This window comes from Amia ocellicauda, chromosome 9 (assembly GCF_036373705.1).
Source record: "Amia ocellicauda isolate fAmiCal2 chromosome 9, fAmiCal2.hap1, whole genome shotgun sequence".
Taxonomy (NCBI): Eukaryota; Metazoa; Chordata; class Actinopteri; order Amiiformes; family Amiidae; genus Amia; species Amia ocellicauda.
The window spans coordinates 10,424,519-10,443,441 of NC_089858.1; the positions used below are offsets into that span (position 1 = coordinate 10,424,519).

Sequence of the window (18,923 nt, forward strand, 5' to 3'; positions counted from 1 at the left end):
AAAATGACAGCTTCAGAAAGCGATTTATTTAAATACATTATTATTATTATTATTATTATTATTATTATTATTATTATTATTATTATTATTATTATTATCCAATGCCTCTTTTCAATTAATATTCATAATACATATGATTTCATATTATTTCTTATAGACATACCTCCATGACATGTTATGGGCAGGCAAATGGTCAATTTCACACATGTGGGAGAGTAGTGATATATTGGTGATAAATCTAAGAATACAAATACAGAGGGAGAGACACGTTTACAGAATAAATTAATTTCCTTCATTTTTCCAGGCAAGTCTACAATTGAGCCCCGTTTGCCAATTTCAACTGCAAAATCACCTTTCTGTATATAAAGACACTTTAAGTAGCAAAAAGTAAATCAAAAAATGAAAATGAATGTTGAAAATGCAATATGCCTCATCAATCTATGAGTTAAAAATGAATTCAGAAGGAGTTGTGGAAAACCAGGCTCAGATTTGCATGTTTGTAGGCCACACCAAAGATTTTGTTCAAGCTGGAGTTTGAGATTAGGTTCCAACTAATAATACTTTGTGCTGCCAACTGCAAAGATTGATTTAGGCCCTACAGTCATGTGCAATATGTCCTTTGGCCAATTCTCTTAACAACAGGCGAATGCACTGACAGTTATGCAAAATGTAGATCACCATCATGTACACAATATAATGATATATCTGTAGAAGCCACAGTCAGTGATTAAGCAAATCTGAAATGCATGTTTCAAATTAGTTGGCTCACATACAATTCTTCGGATGAAAAAACAACTCATACAACACACAGTCTGTGCCACAATACAAATTGCAGCCTTGTGCATAGTGATAACATGCATGCAAGGGCAAAAAAAAAACACATAAAAACTTTTGCTAACACTGCGTCGTGATGCCCAACTTCGCAGCTCCTAAAAATGCTCTCCTGTCTCTTTAAACGCAGATGCAGCCTACGCCTCGAAAAGCGGCTTGTTCCGGCTTTGCCACTTTACATCTTTATATCCTTGCACAGCCTATGAAAATAGTACCTTCCCAAGCAAGAGCATTACAAATGGTAATTATTAACAGATGTGAAAAATCTATTTTATTCCAAAGGGCTCATAACATATCGCAATAGAGTTGCCATGGTCTGTGCAGCTCCGTCGGCAGCGGTGTTTTCTGTGTTGTGACCCGGCGGAGGGATACGCAGCTGTGGGAGATCCCCCAGTTGACAGGACTACAGTCTAGTGAACCCGGGCGAAAATGTCGTCGCAGAGCCCGGACATCTGCGCTGCAATTGACACAAATGACATTTTAAATTCCTTGTTATGACCCGCGGACTGCTGACTCTAAAAGAAACAAAACAAATATTTTGCTTCTGTGAAGTTACGGTTAATGCACTGTTCTTTTTTTTTTCTCTCGGTCAAAAAAAGAAGAAGCGATGGATGATATTACTCTTACCCTAGTGCCTGAGGTAGGTGACTTGACAGCACTGAGTTGTTTTTGCTGGGTTTGCACTTGAATGTGACAGCAGTGTGTTGTGTGCAGCTTGATCCATCTGTTGGACCATTGCATATGGTTATGTAACACAGGCAACATTTTTTAATGCAAATCTCTGGTTTTGGTGAGGAGTGCATGCAATGTTATTTGCATTGAGTGAAGTGTCAAATCAAAAAAAGAAAGAAAGCTTGAGTACATATAAGTGGAAAGTGTTGGCTCGCTCTCCAAAGAGATCAGTTGCACCCTGAAGCCAATACAGCACAGTCAGATTTACTGCAAGCTGGAGAATTTTCCCGAAAAACTGCTTCACTTGTTTACCGGGCGGAAACGAGTTATCTGGAAGCATTTCTGTGCTCATGAAACGTGTTTGACAGATGTGTGGTTATGTTTCTAGTGCAGATGTGTGGTTATGTTTCTAGTGCAGATGTGTGGTTATGTTTCTAGTAGGCAAGCTGCAGATCCAGTTAAGTTCTCTATATGACGAGGTTGACACGCAAAAATGTTTCATTTGAACACGGTTTTGTTCCTCTGATTTGATTTATAAAGAGTAAAAAGCTAAACCTTAATGTCTTGCAGGGTTGTTTTGTTTTGTTTTTAGTTTTTCTTTTTTCTTTTCATAGTGTATCTCATGTTGGTGTGGAGATAACTGGTAAGGTCGCCACCATGCATTTATAAGTAACTACAAATGTGTTCAGCCACAGTATATATAACGAAAAGATTATGTAGCAAATTGAAAGTGCACTCTTAGTGGATAGTAAAGACTTATTCATTTTTTAAAATGTGTCAGATCGGGGGAGTAGTTGGTCTATACACTGTAGCGGAATTGATGTTAGTACATTACAAATATGACGAGAGTGGCATTCATGTTGTTACATAATAACGTGTAGGAGAACGATGAACTGCCCTTGTAGCAAACATTTCCGTGTACAACAGGACGTATTTACTTTCAATTTGTGTTTGGCACCCCACCCAGTCTTATAAAATGTTTTGTTTTGTTTTGTTTTTTGTCAGTTTTGCTTAAACATGATTCTTAGATAGATAGATAGATAGATAGATAGATAGAAAGATAGAAAGATGTACTAACTAATTTAACCCTGGTTCTGGAGGTCCCCCAAACACTACTGTTTTTTTTCCTTCCAACCCAGCTCTCCATTAAATTAATTGAATCCTTAATTAGTAATAGGCTAATTTGATTCCATTTTCCTTTTAAATTGAGTAATTGATAAAAATGTGATTACTCAGTAAGATAATAAGGAACTTTGTATACTTATCTTCAACCCCCTACTGTTTAAAATAATTAAATGGCTCTGATTTAGGAATGTATTAGTTAAAGTTAGGGTTCAATTAAATAATTGAGAACTTGGTTGGAACAAAAACCAGCAGAGTGGGAGGGGGTCCTCCAGGACCAGGGTCGAGAACCACTCATTTCAACATTTAAACAGTCTGTCCATTTCTCACTACTTGTCTATACAGTAAGGTGCATTTGAAGAAAAACATATTTTGGTGCATATGCTCAGAATGTAATGTTTATCTTCTTGAATCACAATGTTAACACTTAAGAAAAACTTGCAGTGCATGGATTTAAGGTTAAAATAGACATATTAAAGCTCTCTCTCTATAGATTTCAGAAAGTTACATTTGTTTAGGTGGAGGTATACAGAACGTGGACAAGACACCGGTGGGTGGGGGTGGGGGGGAAGGAGAAAATAACACATTTAAAAAGCAGAAACCGTTAAATAACTATCTGGGAATTGTAAACTAGTGTTTTGTAGTTGAGATTCTACCTAGATATTCTGCTTCAGACGTGTGTTTTTTAAATTGTACCCTTCATGTGTAAAGTTCTTGTTCAATGTTCCAGAGTTAGAAAACACAGATGCCACCTATGATTGGTGTTCTTTAACGTTATTAATGAAAGCTCATAAGTTAGTGATTGTGTGGCAACAGGAATGGTTAATTCAGATTTAATAGTTGGATGTGTTACAATATACGTTTCCTGTTAGAGACATTCATATGGAAAGTATTGCTTGGAAAGCTTATGAGCTTGAACACCTGCTCTTTGAAATAGTGTTGCTGAAGACAGTTGGCAATGTGTTTCCGTGGACACACACACACACACACACACACACGCACACACACACACACACACACACACTCTTACAAAATGAAGTGGAATGGAAGCTGAAGTGGCAGTATTTTATTCAAACATTTTCCATTTGGTTTTCCTAGATATCCTTCCTTAGCATAATATGTACTAAGTTTGGTTTTGTGTATGTATATTGTTCAGTTTCACTTTGGATTGTAGGAGCAAGAACTCCCTGCCTTTGTTTTCAGCTTGTAAAGTTGATCATGCACCCCAAGATAAGAGGTTGAAAATGCCTAGATTGTACAATTAAGCTGAAGACACATGCCTTTCAAGGTTCTCAACTCTGGAGACACAGGTTGCAATTTATGAAGGGAGTAATCAGATTTTGGCTCAGTCTCCATTACACAACAGCCTGCTTTGTAGGGGAGGGAGGGTTATAGTTTTATCATACAATAGTTATTTTTTCAGGAAATGCATTTTGATCTGTGTGTGTGTGTGTAACTTTTCAGATAGAGGCTACAGGATGGCGAGTTTCAATGGACCCCCATTAGACAATGTCCAAATATTACAATAGGTCGGTAAATGTGGATAAAGCTAATGCTGTGTTATTACTTGTGAAACCAACCAGTTCCATGCTAGTGTTGCCAGGAAGCACTGCAAAAAACAAAATAGTTTTACTTATTTAAATTTTCCTGCAGCTTTTTTGTAAAATGCACTTGTTTTACTGCAATTTTCCCTTCTTATTGGGCATTAACCAAGCATCCAAGAGATGGTGTTATTATGCTTTTTTCTTTTTGTATCTTCTGATTTGCTGCTGCAGTATTCTTATCCTGATGCAAAGTTTCAGTATGGCTTTTCAATGTCAGATTGATGATGGTGATGGATGTTAATAAAGCAGTGGTTATCATACATAAAATGGAATGAAAACTGTAGCTTGCGTTCTGTGGTAACATACTGTGTAGGAATTTCCTCAGGCCTACAGACTGCAGTTTCTGTGCGTTGTTGTTGGCGGAAGGGAGTGGGCTGAAGAACGCTCTGAAATTGAGGGGGGAAAAAGCAACAACCAGCAGAAGTTGCATTTACCTTCTGTTGCATACCTCACTTTCCTCTTGTATAAACTAGTGTTCATCTAACAAGTTACATACAGTACATCTGTAACATAGGGCCAAGGTTTTCACTTCTAGATTAGATCATATCCTTCAGCTTTAGGAAATAACTGCAACAATCAGCTGTACTTTACACCTTTATTCTGACACAGCTGCCAGTCCAGTATAATGTCCTTCTGGCTGTATCTGGGCAGGATATGCTGGATAAGGTTGTTCCAGCAATCAGAAGTGGCTGCTGGGATTTATGACCAGAACTCTTAAGAAGGTCCCCTTGCAGCACAGCATGTACAGTACAATTACAGTACACTCGCCCATTACTTTTGTAGCTGATGATGCAACACAATCAGATCAGATCAGATCAAAAGCATAGGCATTTTTTTCCCCACCAATGTTGTGCTTCCACCAATACACATGCTGTTGAAGAGAACCCTTGTGGATGCCACGGAGTCTGATTCATATGTTTGCACAGTGTTTATAGTGCACAGCACGAACTGCTCTTGACACAGGTGTATAGTGTGTGTTCATGTCTAACTGTCTATCAACCTTTTATGGGATCAGCACTGCTCTGTTTGGGATAACCCTATTTCTATGTGCTCTATGTGAGGATTTCATTTTAAAATGTTATTAGATATATTTTAATAAACTATATTCTTCAAAAGAGTTCAATAAATAACTTGATATAGAGCAACACTTTTAGAATTGTATTTTTTGTCACTGGTGTTCTGGTGTTCCCATAACAAAAAGGCTTGCTTAGGTCTTAGTACAATTAAAATCATACCAAAGGTGTTTTTACCTTATTATATTATAACCACCACGATATAATATACCATAATATGGATTTCAAATTGTATTTTCAAATAAACTAGCTACTGGAAGTGGATCATAAGAGAAAGTTTATTTTTGAAAATCATGCATTGTGTGAAAATCGAATAGATGTTTTTAAGTAAATGCTCTGGCAGTGCTGATTCTTGTATGAACACACCTTGTCTTTCACTGAGACATGGAGAAACTCCCCATATTCGACAGGAATGTAAGGGATTCTGATGGAATCCACTGGACTCATACCACACTCCTGTGTTGGAGAACATCTCCACAGGATCGTTGTGATAGACCAAAAGCACAGAGGAGAAAAAAAGGCGGTGTATGATTTGAAAAGGAAACCAATGCAGGATGAAGGTACCGAACTTGGGAGTGTTTTGATTAATATGTTGAGCCACAACACAGACAAAACACCAGAAGGAAACTTAGCCTACCCTTTATTATTTTTCCATTATCAAGCTGTTTTCTTTCTCTCTTCTTTCGTTTTTGTTCAGTTTGTTTTTCAAGGTACTCTGAGTTTCTTCCACCACTGGGCTTATTTCTGTACCTTCACATGGTGTTTCTTTTTAATCACATTGAAAGATCTGAAGTTGCTCTGTAGGCATGCTATAGTAGATTACCGATCATTAAGGTCAAGATAAAAACAGGCACAGTGCAGAGGTCCTGGTAATAATGTAAGAGTAGGCTAATATGATTAATTAATATTTTTACAGGTAAAGACAATCCCCTCATACATTTTTTGTTTTTTATTATTTAAAACTTTTTATCTTCATTTACATGTAGATCCCATTTTAAACACCAGGCTGGATTACACTGGCATTATTGTTATTATTACTACATTATTATATTGTTATGTACTATATATTACAAAAAATCCCCCTTGCCTCAAAAAGGTCATGTTGAGATCAACCTGAAAAGAGCTCAGACTGATTAATCATACTTCTCTTTTCTACCTCTTCCAAAAATTGCTATCTTGTGATGTTTTGAAAGTGCAGCCCATGAAGCCAAAGTTTCTGCTCACCATGCTTTTGTGTGTTTGATGACACCTGAAGCATTAGTCAGTCATATGTTTGTTTTTGTATTTCAGATCATTTCACACTTAAAAAAATCACAGTTCAGGTATTCCCTGTGTATTAGCCATTGATCTACATAATTGGACCCGTGGGTGAAGTGTCTGGAATCCACTTACACTCTCGTTGTGCATTCCAGTGTAATGTGCTGGCTGTGAACGTGTGGATGCCTTTGAAATGTTACAGACAGTGTAGCAGTAGTTGCTTTCGTACATCGCTCTCATTCTTTAACGAGAGATGATTTCTTAAGATATAGCACATGAAAATGGTTTGATATTTGGCAGGTGAGTAGTTAATGTAGGCTTGGCTCTGATTACACTGCTAAGAACTGGTCACCATGCCATACAATGAGAGATGGAAACACATAGAGGCATGGTGTTAAACTGAATTTGCCATGGCCATTTTAACTGGGGTTTGCCCACTCTTTGTGTCAAATGGTAACTTGATCATGAGAACCCATTGGAGAATCCCATCGTCCATTTCCTGAAATTACGGGAGAAAAGTATGTACTGAAGTGTACCAGTGTCACTTCCTAATACCTCTGCTTGTGACGCTCCCTCCCCCCAATATAAAATATACTCTTTGTGTCTCAATACTAGTGTCTCACTCTGTACACAATACAGAAGCAATATAGCCCATTATAATACTTGCTATACTGTACAAGGAACATCCTATACGCATGTGGCAAACATAATACAGCACACCAAACTTCAAACTTTTTAAATGCTTTTAGAGTTTATGTGAAAAACATTTTCAGACGGGGGACTGCTCTTCCGAGAGTCATGAGTCACGAATACATTCACAATGCGGGGCAGAGAGATTTACATGTAAGCCAGTGGGAGAGTAGCATTATTTAATTCCTCCCTCTTTCATTATGAAAGAGCATGCCAGCCCATACTCTGTACTGCACATTGCATTACAGAGTATATGGACAGGTGTTCTCCTGCAGCTGTTCAGCTCTCTCTTCTGTGACTGGAGTTAGTTGGTGTGATAAGTTACGGACTTTAAAAGGTTGTTAGTCTGAATGCTGACCTTTGCTATCTATTTTCATTCGGGGCTCCACCAAGAACTTAATTGACAAATACACTGTATTAGGGCTGGGCGATATGACTTTAAAATAATATATCGATATGTGTATACATTTGTGCGATATACAATACATATCTCGATATTTCTTGTTTTTTATCCAATCAAGCCACAAAATAAGACGAAAGACATTAAAACTACGAGTATTTCGTTAATCCTTCAATAAGCAAAACTAACAAATACAACATGCAGGCTATCATGGTAAATATATGCAGAATGCAACACATTACAGGGCAAGTGTTGTGTGATTACTATTACGTGTGTTATGTTGTTATGGGATACACACACACACACACACGTTTAAAAATTGTTGTAATAAATCTTAAATGCGGGGTGCCTTATCCCAGGGATTTCATACAGAACAATTATCCGGTCAAGGAAGGATGGAAGGATAGCTCCCGTCTAAAAACAGTCCACATTCACCGATGTCTCAAAAATTATTTATTAGAGAAAAAGTGAACATTATAATGCTTACGCGTTTCGACTTATTTTCCTCAGAGCACATATATACATATACAGTATGATTTATTGTCACATAACAACAATAACACAAGTAATAGTAATCACGCAACACATGCGCGGTTAAAGGTACAGATTCAGGAAGATTTAGCACATCCGGGTTTATAGTGGCGCATTAACATCTGCCAGACAGGGACATTTCTCCTCTGACTGTCGCGTTTCGATTCTGCATACCGGTACAGCACGTTAATACAAAATTGTTATTATTATTATTATTATTATTATTAATAATAATAATAATAATAATAATAATAATAATACAACTATTGAACCACTTCACCATCTTAATAAAAAGAAATACTGATACTTTCTGCATGTTTGCATTGCTTTCCAATTTGCAAACAAACGTTATTATTAATTTTATCAATCTAAATTAGCGGGTGTGGGGGGTGCTTGCAGATCGAGTTTAGCCCGACGACGAGAGTGGGGCGCAACGTGTGCGCTTGTGCATTAATGTATCTATTGGTTATGTTGGTAATTCTGTGTCAGTTCTCTCTCCTCCATGTCTGTGTTTCTGATGCACATTTCTACCTGCATCGAGCACGTGTGGAAGAACCGGGAAGAACGCAAAGCGTCCTAATGACGTAAAGTACTGCCGTAAAGATTGCAATTTGCGACACAACGATATAAAGGATATAGCATAATATGAAACGATAGACGTTTTTCTATCGTCATACGATATATATCGTCATATCGCACAGCCCTACACTGTATAAAAAAAAGGATTTTGGATAAAACACTGACCATTGTTCATCAAGGAAAGGGTATACATTGTATACAGGTCATTAATTACTTCAGTTATGGAGGGGTGTGGTGGTGTAAAAGCAGTTTAGTTAAATTGCACCGTGCGACCTCCAGTTTATTTTAGCTGAGTCTGTTACAGACCATGGGAGGAAGACCGCATGTACAATACAAGGAACACGGACCACTCTGTAACCAGTGGGCTTAGCTTACATAACACGAGGTTGTCTGACACCGAGTACAGATTGCACTGCAGCTGTGCTAGGCAGATTCCAAGGGTTCAGTTTTCTTCCCAGTAGAAAAAGGCAGAACTCCCTGTGGAGAAACAGCAGTGTCACTTATCACTTGGAAAGGCCATACGTTTCATTCCATGGCTTTCGAATCAGACTGAATTGTCTTGCATTAGTTCCAATGGAAAATATAATGTGTATTGAAGTATACACTCACCTAAAGGACTATTAGGAACACCATATTAATACTGTGTTTGACCCCCTTTTGCCTTCAGAACTGCCTTAATTCTACGTGGCATTGATTCAACAAGGTGCTGAAAGCATTCTTTAGAAATGTTGGCCCATATTGATAGGATAGCATCTTGCAGTTGATGGAGATTTGTGGGATGCACATCCAGGGCACGAAGCTCCCGTTCCACCACATCCCAAAGATGCTCTATTGGGTTGAGATCTGGTGACTGTGGGGGCCAGTTTAGTACAGTGAACTCATTGTCATGTTCAAGAAACCAATTTGAAATGATTCGACCTTTGTGACATGGTGCATTATCCTGCTGGAAGTAGCCATCAGAGGATGGGTACATGGTGGTCATAAAGGGATGGACATGGTCAGAAACAATGCTCAGGTAGGCCGTGGCATTTAAACGATGCCCAATTGGCACTAAGGGGCCTAAAGTGTGCCAAGAAAACATCCCCCACACCATTACACCACCACCACCAGCCTGCACAGTGGTAACAAGGCATGATGGATCCATGTTCTCATTCTGTTTACGCCAAATTCTGACTCTACCATCTGAATGTCTCAACAGAAATCGAGACTCATCAGACCAGGCAACATTTTTCCAGTCTTCAACTGTCCAATTTTGGTGAGCTTGTGCAAATTGTAGCCTCTTTTTCCTATTTGTAGTGGAGATGAGTGGTACCTGGTGGGGTCTTCTGCTGTTGTAGCCCATCCGCCTCAAGGTTGTACGTGTTGTGGCTTCACAAATGCTTTGCTGCATACCTCGGTTGTAACGAGTGGTTATTTCAGTCAAAGTTGCTCTTCTATCAGCTTGAATCAGTCGGCCCATTCTCCTCTGACCTCTAGCATCAACAAGGCATTTTCACCCACATGACTGCCGCATACTGGATGTTTTTCCCTTTTCACACCATTCTTTGTAAACCCTAGAAATGGTTGTGCGTGAAAATCCCAGTAACTGAGCAGATTGTGAAATACTCAGACCGGCCCGTCTGGCACCAACAACCATGCCACGCTCAAAATTGCTTAAATCACCTTTCTTTCCCATTCAGACATTCAGTTTGGAGTTCAGGAGATTGTCTTGACCAGGACCACACCCCTAAATGCATTGAAGCAACTGCCATGTGATTGGTTGGTTAGATAATTGCATTAATGAGAAATTGAACAGGTGTTCCTAATAATCCTTTAGGTGAGTGTACATTTAGTGCATGTGAAGATGGTTTACTTCCTACAAGATAAAGGAAATGATTTATAAGTGGAATGAATGCATGTTATTCCTCTCTCTTAAACTAATCCTTGTAAATAAGTATCTAATATATGTGCAACAATAGAAATATTGAGGAATGAATCATGTGGAGTTTATCAGCAGGATAGAATGTCATATGTATTCAATTATATTCTTTCCTCCCTAAAAGGTAGTTTTACACTGCTTAGATATTGGTTGTCATTATTTTTCACTGCAAGACATACATGAGTGCATAAAGGTCACACCGATTGACTGAAATCACTGACGAACAAAAGGTGACTAAGATTACCCACATGAATATTGTCAGTCAGGTGATTGTGGGGAAATGCACAAACAGAGTTGAAAAATACCAATTCAAAATGTTTTCAGAAAAATGGCAAATGGTTTGGTTAAAGTATTTTGCATAGCATAGCCCACACCAATGAAAATAGTTGCTCTTTTAAAATAAGATCACTTGACTTAGATTAATACCTGGGGGAATGCTCTGAGTGGCCTTGTGGGAATGGGAGTGACTCAGAGTTATGCAGATGCTTGTCACATGAGCGTGAGTGCAAGCTTCCTGTTTTGCTTATAATGCCAATTGGCTTGTCATTTTTTTGTGTGTTTTCATGCAAATTTGTAGCACGAGCACGTACTGTTAACTGTCAAAGCACAGCGTGGCTATTTTATGTTACTTGTGCTGAAAGCATACTCTCGGCTTCTTTCTTCTCGGCGTTGTGTGTCACGTTAGGTCTTCGCAATTTGCGGCATGCCAGACATGCAGGAACTAGTGTAATTACTCATGCTGTTACCATTGCAAACAGTTGTCGTAAGAGGGTATCCACACCATCTTCCATTTGATCAATAATAATATTAATAATAAATAAGAGTGATCGGTCTGTTGCACTTAAGCATGCAACATTCATTCTTTCAATTTTAGTCAGGTTTCAGATTTGAAAAGCACAGCTGCAGCTTCAAGATATTTTCAGCAATTGTAACTAGGGCCTGAACCAAATCAAAACCTTAACCTACCGGGGAACTTGCAAAATACAAACTTGTACCGACAATCAATTATGCTTTTTTGTTAATTTATTGTAAGGAGCCACTTTTTTCTAAAACTGCGACACAGTACAATTTTTTAATTTGCAATTTTGATTTGTTCTGAGACTTTCAGAGTTAGCTGTTAACTAATCGAATCTGTGACCCTTTACCGATTACAGCTGTAATGCTTTTATCTGTTTCATTATTTCAGTTTTGTTTGCTGTATGTCTCATTTACATTGAGGTTTCCTTGTACAAGGATTTATTTTTGCTACTTCCTGTTCTCAGGGCCAACTAATTTTGAATTTCTGCCATGAAGATAAAGCAAGTAGGTTCTTGTTTTCAGATATGAATGCTGAGTCAGTCTTACCTTGCTTTTTTAAAAGTTTGAATCAATTTCATTTCTACTGGTCACAACAGACGAAGCTCTGAAGATGTGATTGCTTTTTTGCCACCTCAGAATGCACAGAACTGACTGCTTTTGTTGTGACTAGTTATTCTCAGGATATGTTCAAAATCTATTTTGCTTTTCCAATAAAACATTTTTTTTCCTTTGATCACGGGATCAGTAGTACAGGTGTTCATTTGTTGCTTACTAACTAACTAGTAAAAATGCAGCATTGCTGTCTAATAGTACTATTATCATAGCATTGTACTGCAGCTAGGCACATCTGGCCAATGGCTGTAGTATCACTGAATGCACCAGCTGGAGGATCACGTGAGTGTAAATTACATTAGGGAGGAGTTATTTACAGTCTGGTTTTACTTGCCCTACGAGCATGTTTCCTTGTCGTGGTATCGGCTAGAAATTTCCCCTCTACACAGTCACATGCAATTTTGGGATTCTCCTGTACACTCCTGTGTGCCAGTTGCTTTGCTATATGCCGATAACCCACTCGCAGGAAATCATGACTTGCAAAACAAACACGGAGCTGTCTTCGAGTCTCCCGGACTGTGCTCACTTTCTGGTGGAGGTCATCCTTGAAGGTATGTTGTGTGGTTGTGGAAGGGAAATCATTTTACGTTGAATGCAACTTGAAACAGCTTCTTTTGCTGTGTAGTTAATTAGTTGCAAGATCAAACATAACCTACTTTATACTTTATATGCTTTATTTGAAGCCAACTCAATTAATCATAGTTGTCATTTGTAAAGGGATTGTTTCCTTTAAAAAAAAGTGTAAACTATGGAATTTGATACTATGCTTGTGCTAGCATGTGAACTACGTGATTCTGATTGTTTGGGAAATATTTTCAGAAGGACTCAAGTAAGGAAGCTTTTTAATGAGACACAACATTTTGTTTTTTAATTTTAATTTTTAGAAGGAGTGTAGATCTAACAGTAATGAAATAATTGACCCAGGAGAGAACTGGAACAGATGAAGCTGAAGAGAACTATAGATATTGCCCAAGGTCACATGGGCAGTGCTGAGATTCCAAACAGAGTCTTCGAGCACATTTCTTAGCTTGTATTTATGTACAAATAGTTTCAGTGCTCTGTATATAAGAGTAAATCAAGTGCCTGGGGAAATTAACAGAATTGAAAGGACAGATAACACAATATTTGCTTACAATAGCTCTTTTCTAGTAAAATGGTCTTTGTATAAAAATGGGAAATGTTAGATGAAAAACGGAACATTTGACAGATGAGATGCAGAGACGTTTTGCGATCTTTAAACTGTATTTTATGCAACCATCTTTGCAAGCATATATTTAGTTATTACCAGGTTACAAAATATTAAGCATATTTATAGATTTTTCTCACAGAAAGAGTAGCTCAAAATATTTTGGTGGTTATTAGTCATTAGCAGTCATGAGTCATTGGTAGTTTTTGTTTCCTTAAAGGGAATCCTGATGAAGCTCTTACGGTATCTTGAACAGTGACCTTTTGCTCACATGTTGTTTTTTTAGTGTGTATTTTGCAGACAAGCTCCAGGACATAGTACATTGTATACTCAAGATGATGTTATGCTCTCTTGGACTGCTGTAGTAAGCAGATGACCTCTTGGGTGTTTGGTTGTAAATATCTGCCTGCCAGTAGCTTCCAAACAGCGCTCCGGTGACATCTGCCTGTTCTTAGTACATGCTCGCTTGCTCTGGGTTCCCCTGGACAATATTTATAGACTTGATTCCCAGCAAGCAAGTTGCGGTACAGGATGTATAAATCAAAAACGACATGGGCCTTATAAATCATTTGGTAGTCGATGCGAGCAGCGTCTGCCGCTGTGTCGGCTGGGATTCCTCCCACTCAGGCTCGTACACGGCCTCCTGCGATGCTGGTGCTGGAGCCATCTGTTTGCATCTGCAGAAACAAAACAGACCTGTGATCAAAAATAGAGAACAATTTATATTTTCTAAATCCACTTGCACGCTGCTGCTTGGTCGTCCCAATTTCCCTAATGATCGAGGCATTGGCATCAGGATGCACTATACCAGAGGATCTCAAACTTTGCAGCCGGTTCACGGAAAGCGTAAATATTTACAGGAAGACCATGTAAGAATGGTTTTGAGGTTTGAGTAATTCCATTTTACATTTGTGTTTTGTGACGAATTTTGGTTTGGGCTAGTCCTTACTTCTGTGTTTCTGCATAACTTTGATTAGATTGGTTTGTATAGAGTTGTACAGTACTGTGCAAAGGTTTTAGGCAGGTGTGAAAAGATGCTGTGAAGTAAGAATGCTTTCAAAAATAGTAATGTTAATAGATTATATTTATCAATTAAACAAATGCAATGTGAGTGAACAGAAGAAAAGTCTAAATCAAATTTGGTGTGACCACCCTTTGCCAAAACAGCATCAATTCTTCTAGGTACACTTGCACAAAGGCAAGGATTTTGTAGGCATATAGCCAGGTGTATGATTAAACAATTATACCAGACAGGTGCTAATGATCATCAATTCAATATGTAGGTTGAAACACAATCATTAACTGAAACAGAAACAGTTGTGTAGGAGGAATAAAACTGGGTGAGGAACAGCCAAACTCAGCTAACAAGGTGAGGTTGCTGAAGACAGTTTACTGTCAAAAGTCATACACCATGGCAAGACTGAGCACAGCAACAAGACACAAGGTAGTTCTACTGCATCAGCAAGGTCTCTCCCAGGCAGACATTTCAAGGCAGACAGGGGTTTCCAGGTGTGCTGTCCAAGCTCTTTTGAAGAAGCACAAAGAAATAGGCAATGTTGAGGACCGTAGACGCAGTGGTTGGCCAAGGAAACTTACTGCAGCAGATGAAAGACACATCATGCTTACTTGGCAATCGGAAGATGTCCAGCAGTACCATCAGCTCAGAATTGGCAGAAAACAGTGGGACCCTGGTACACCCATCTACTGTCCAGATAATCTGGTCAGAAGTGGCCTTCATGGAAGACTTGTGGCCTAAATCCCATACCTTCAATGTGGCAACAAGGCCAAGTGACTCAAATACGCACGAAAACACAGGAACTGGGGTGCAGAAAAATGGCAGCAAGTGCTCTGGACTGATGAGTCAAAATTTGAAATATTTGGCTGTAGCAGAAGGCAGTTTGTTTGCCGAAGGGCTGGAGAGCGGTACATGAATGAGTGTCTGCAGGCAACAGTGAAGCAACAACAGTGAAGGTTCCTTGCCAGTTTGGGGCTGCATTTCTGCAAATGGAGTTGGGGTTTTGGTCAGAATTAATGGTCTCCTCAATGCTGAGAAGTACAGGCAGATACCATCAGGGAGGCATCTGATTGGCCCCAAATTATTCTGCAGCATAACAACAACCCCAAACATACAGCGAAAGTCATTAAGAACTATCTTCAGTGTAAAGAAGAACAAGGAGTCCTGGAAGTGATGGTATGGCCCCCACAGAGCCGTTATCTCAACATCATCGAGTCTTCCTTCAAAAACTGTGTGCAAGTGTACCTAGAAGGATTGATGCTGTTTTGAAGGCAAAGGGTGCTCACACCAAATATTGATTTGATGTAGATTTTTCTTCTGTTCAATCACTTTGCATTTTGTTAATTGATAAATATAATCTATTAACAGGTCTATTTTTGAAAGCATTCTTACTTCACAGCATTTTTTCACACCTGCCTAAAACATTTGCACAGTACTGTATGGTTTGATTAATGCTGTTAAGGTTACACTGCTGTGTAAACCATTATTTCTGAAGTGGTGGTCTCTTAACATTTTGCAGAATTTATCAGCAACAATACTGATATTTGATTTGTTGGTTAACTTCCCCATGGGGCATTCCTTGTTTATCAAATATTTGACCACTTTTAGTTTCAAATCCTCTTTCTTAAATAGGGCATGCATTATGAAGAACCCATGTAATAAAATAAAATAAAGTTCTGTAGAAGGTGATCAAGTGATATAGGCTACTACTCAAATCAAATTACATTAACCCAACCAACATTATATCAAGCACTTAAAATGAAGGCCATTTCCAGGAAGCCAAAAAAATCAATTCAAAGTTACAACACAAAAACAGGATGGAACATACTTTTTATTACTAAGAAATATCTGATTTAATGTTTTGTTTTTCACATAGACATCTATACATTTTCCTTCCTGTACTGCGAATCATACCAGGAAAACAATAGAGAAACCGTAAACATCGGTAGAGTGTCATTCTGCATGAGGTGACAGTGAGTGAGCTGGTGAGGAGCAGCACTGATAAAAGCTGTTCCAGTGTGGCAGATCCACTTCCGTTTCACAAGCAGCTGCTACGAGAGTTGCCATACCCACAAATCCGGGGAGTAAGCCCCTGGGGAGGATTTGCGTGAAGACTGATACAGTCTTATGTGCAGCCTTCAAGGATCTCGGTGCCTGCAGATCTGCTACAGAAAAACGCTGTCAACATCTGCTGGGTTATGCCCCATGAAGTATCGGAAATGGGATATAGGCCTAGTCTTTTACAGCTGCAACACAGGGCCTGTGCTCGAGTCTGCACCCCACCGTTAAACAGCACTGGTGTGTAGACTTCATCTGAGGTATGCCCTGTGGACGGTGAAGGGAGTCTGGCATTTTCTCTGACCTTCCTGGAGATGCCGCTCTTTATAAAATTTAGCTTTACCTGTTTGAAATCAGACCTTGCTTTTTACGGGTCCGTTAACATGCTTCTGAAAATAGTCTAAGGAATTAGTCTTTTAATTATGCTTGTGATCTGTTATCAAATAAAATAAATGTATTCTGTAAATAATAATAATAAAAATAATGATAACTAAGAATGTGTTGCCGATCAATTACAAATGGCATCTGCAATGTCTAAACAGTGCTACATGTACTGTGCTATAATAAATGTCAGGCATTGTTATTTGCAAAGAGAATTTTCAGTGGCCACCTGACTGATTAAAAATTAAAAAGGAAATGTGAAACTCGACTGAAAACAATCTTGACCTTAAACAGATTAATTCCCTGTAAAAGTAATTAGCAGTGCTCTTCAAACTTGTATTGCTCTTTTTCTGTTTTCTTTGTTCTGGCATTTATTTCACAGACATGTAAGTTTTAAAATGCCAGGTGTAAGGCCATATGTTTTTTGGAGCCTGTGCCAGTAAAGAATTGTATTTTGTTATTTCAAATTAAATGTTTGTAGTCAAATAAATAATTGAAACTTGAGTTCTCTGGAGTAAGGGGTGGTGCTGATTTTCTTTAAGGAAATTTAACACCTTGGCAAAAGAGGCCTACATCCACCCAGAGTCACGGATTAATCCTGCGTCATATCTTTGAGGTCATTGGTTCCAGTCTAGGGTGTGCTGATCTGCTTGCCTTCAGTTTTTTATGTTACAGATAAGGCAGGGCATGCTTCTGTTATTTATTACATACTCATGTCATTCTGTGCCATTTACTGGACTTTGTGACCCATTCTGGATAGAAGAATCTGCTTAGGCTGCAAACTGGAAGATATTCATGAAGCATTCCATCAGATTAAAAGGCTATGGCTAATATTTATAAATCATTCGTTTTAAATGTATTCCCACAAAATAAGACATCTGTTACACTTGAATGCAAGCACTTTGTTGAATCTCCGTTTGCAATCCCTGTAGTGAAGTGGCAGCTTGCATAAGGTAGAACCACTCAATTTTTTTCTAAATAAGGAAAGCTATATGCTGTGTGTTCACTTAGACTGCAAAGCAGTAAAGAAATCTAAGCCTTGTCACAATGCCAGGGACAGAAACACTGTGTTCTGAACTTCTGGCTTTGAGAATCTGGAGAGCTTTTTCCAGTCCTGCTCGCCAGATGCCAAGATTGCCAGAATCCATGACTATTAATGTGTCAGTTTGCTTTAATAATCTCCAGAAACAGCCTCTGCTACTTTTCTTGTATTATGTAATAAATTGCTCCCTGGATTAGAAGAAAGATTAACAGGCTATGCAACTTGGCCTCAACGCCATCAAATTATTCCTTATTTTATCCCTTTTTCTTCTTTCTAATGTTACATTGATTACATCAGCCTCCCAAATGCCACTAAGCCAACACCTGTCCATCTTTAATTAATTGGGAATTATGGTCCTATTAGGTTGCAGCGTTTGATTGCTGCCATACCTGGATGGCTACTGTGAAGCACTTTGGCGCCTTTTATTGTAATAAACAACTAAATATACACTCTCAAGTTCTTGATTATTTTGTAACGTGTATAACATTTGTTCACTGCCTTTTTCTTCACAAACATCCAAAAGTGTGAGACAAAGGCAGTAGCAAGTAATGAGTGAACGCTATGTTTAATATTTCTTCTCTCTCTCCCTCTCTCCCTCTCCCTCTGATGCAGCTGTCTGTGTAGTCAACAGAAGGACAGCGTTATGCTAATCCACTGAAGGAAGTGCCGAGAGCAGCTGAGAAGATGCCTGTGCAGGCGGCGCAGTGGACGGAGTTCCTGTCCTGTCCGATCTGCTACAATGAGTTCGACGAGAGCGTGCACAAGCCCATCAGCCTGGGCTGCTCGCACACAGTCTGCAAGACCTGCCTCAACAAACTGCACCGCAAGGCCTGCCCCTTCGACCAGACCACCATCAACACCGACATCGACGTCCTGCCCGTCAACTTTGCACTGCTGCAGCTCGTTGGCGCCCAGGTCAGTAAGCCCCCCCCCCGTTCCCATCTCCTCTGACACTAGTAACAATGAAAACAAGGACCAATCTCCAGCTGATCTCCACTTCATTGTCAAACATTTACCAGGCTGTCCTCATGCCCGTACGGATTGTATTTATCACCAAGATATGTCTTGGATTAACAGTATACTGTCATTATTAGTAGTATTTTGTATTATTTTATTGTAGGTTTTATATATTTTCTACTAAGGTTTCTAGAAAT

The 18,923-nt window shown here is 38.9% G+C and overlaps 1 protein-coding gene across 3 annotated transcripts in view; it reads left to right on the forward strand.

Moving 5' to 3' along the window:
- The first annotated feature begins 1,200 nt into the window (after positions 1–1,200).
- Positions 1,201–18,923, forward strand: part of rc3h2 (ring finger and CCCH-type domains 2) — a 44,043-nt gene continuing 26,320 nt past the window's right edge. Inside the window, exons 1-2 of one of the 3 annotated variants that reach the window (XM_066713087.1) lie at positions 1,201–1,471; positions 18,382–18,684. In XM_066713087.1, the coding sequence (XP_066569184.1) occupies positions 18,454–18,684 (231 nt within the window). In that variant the 5' untranslated portion in view covers positions 1,201–1,471; positions 18,382–18,453. Of the gene's footprint in view, positions 1,472–12,437; positions 12,639–18,381; positions 18,685–18,923 lie in introns of those variants that run through there. The other 2 variants (XM_066713085.1, XM_066713086.1) reach the window with 2 other exon arrangements.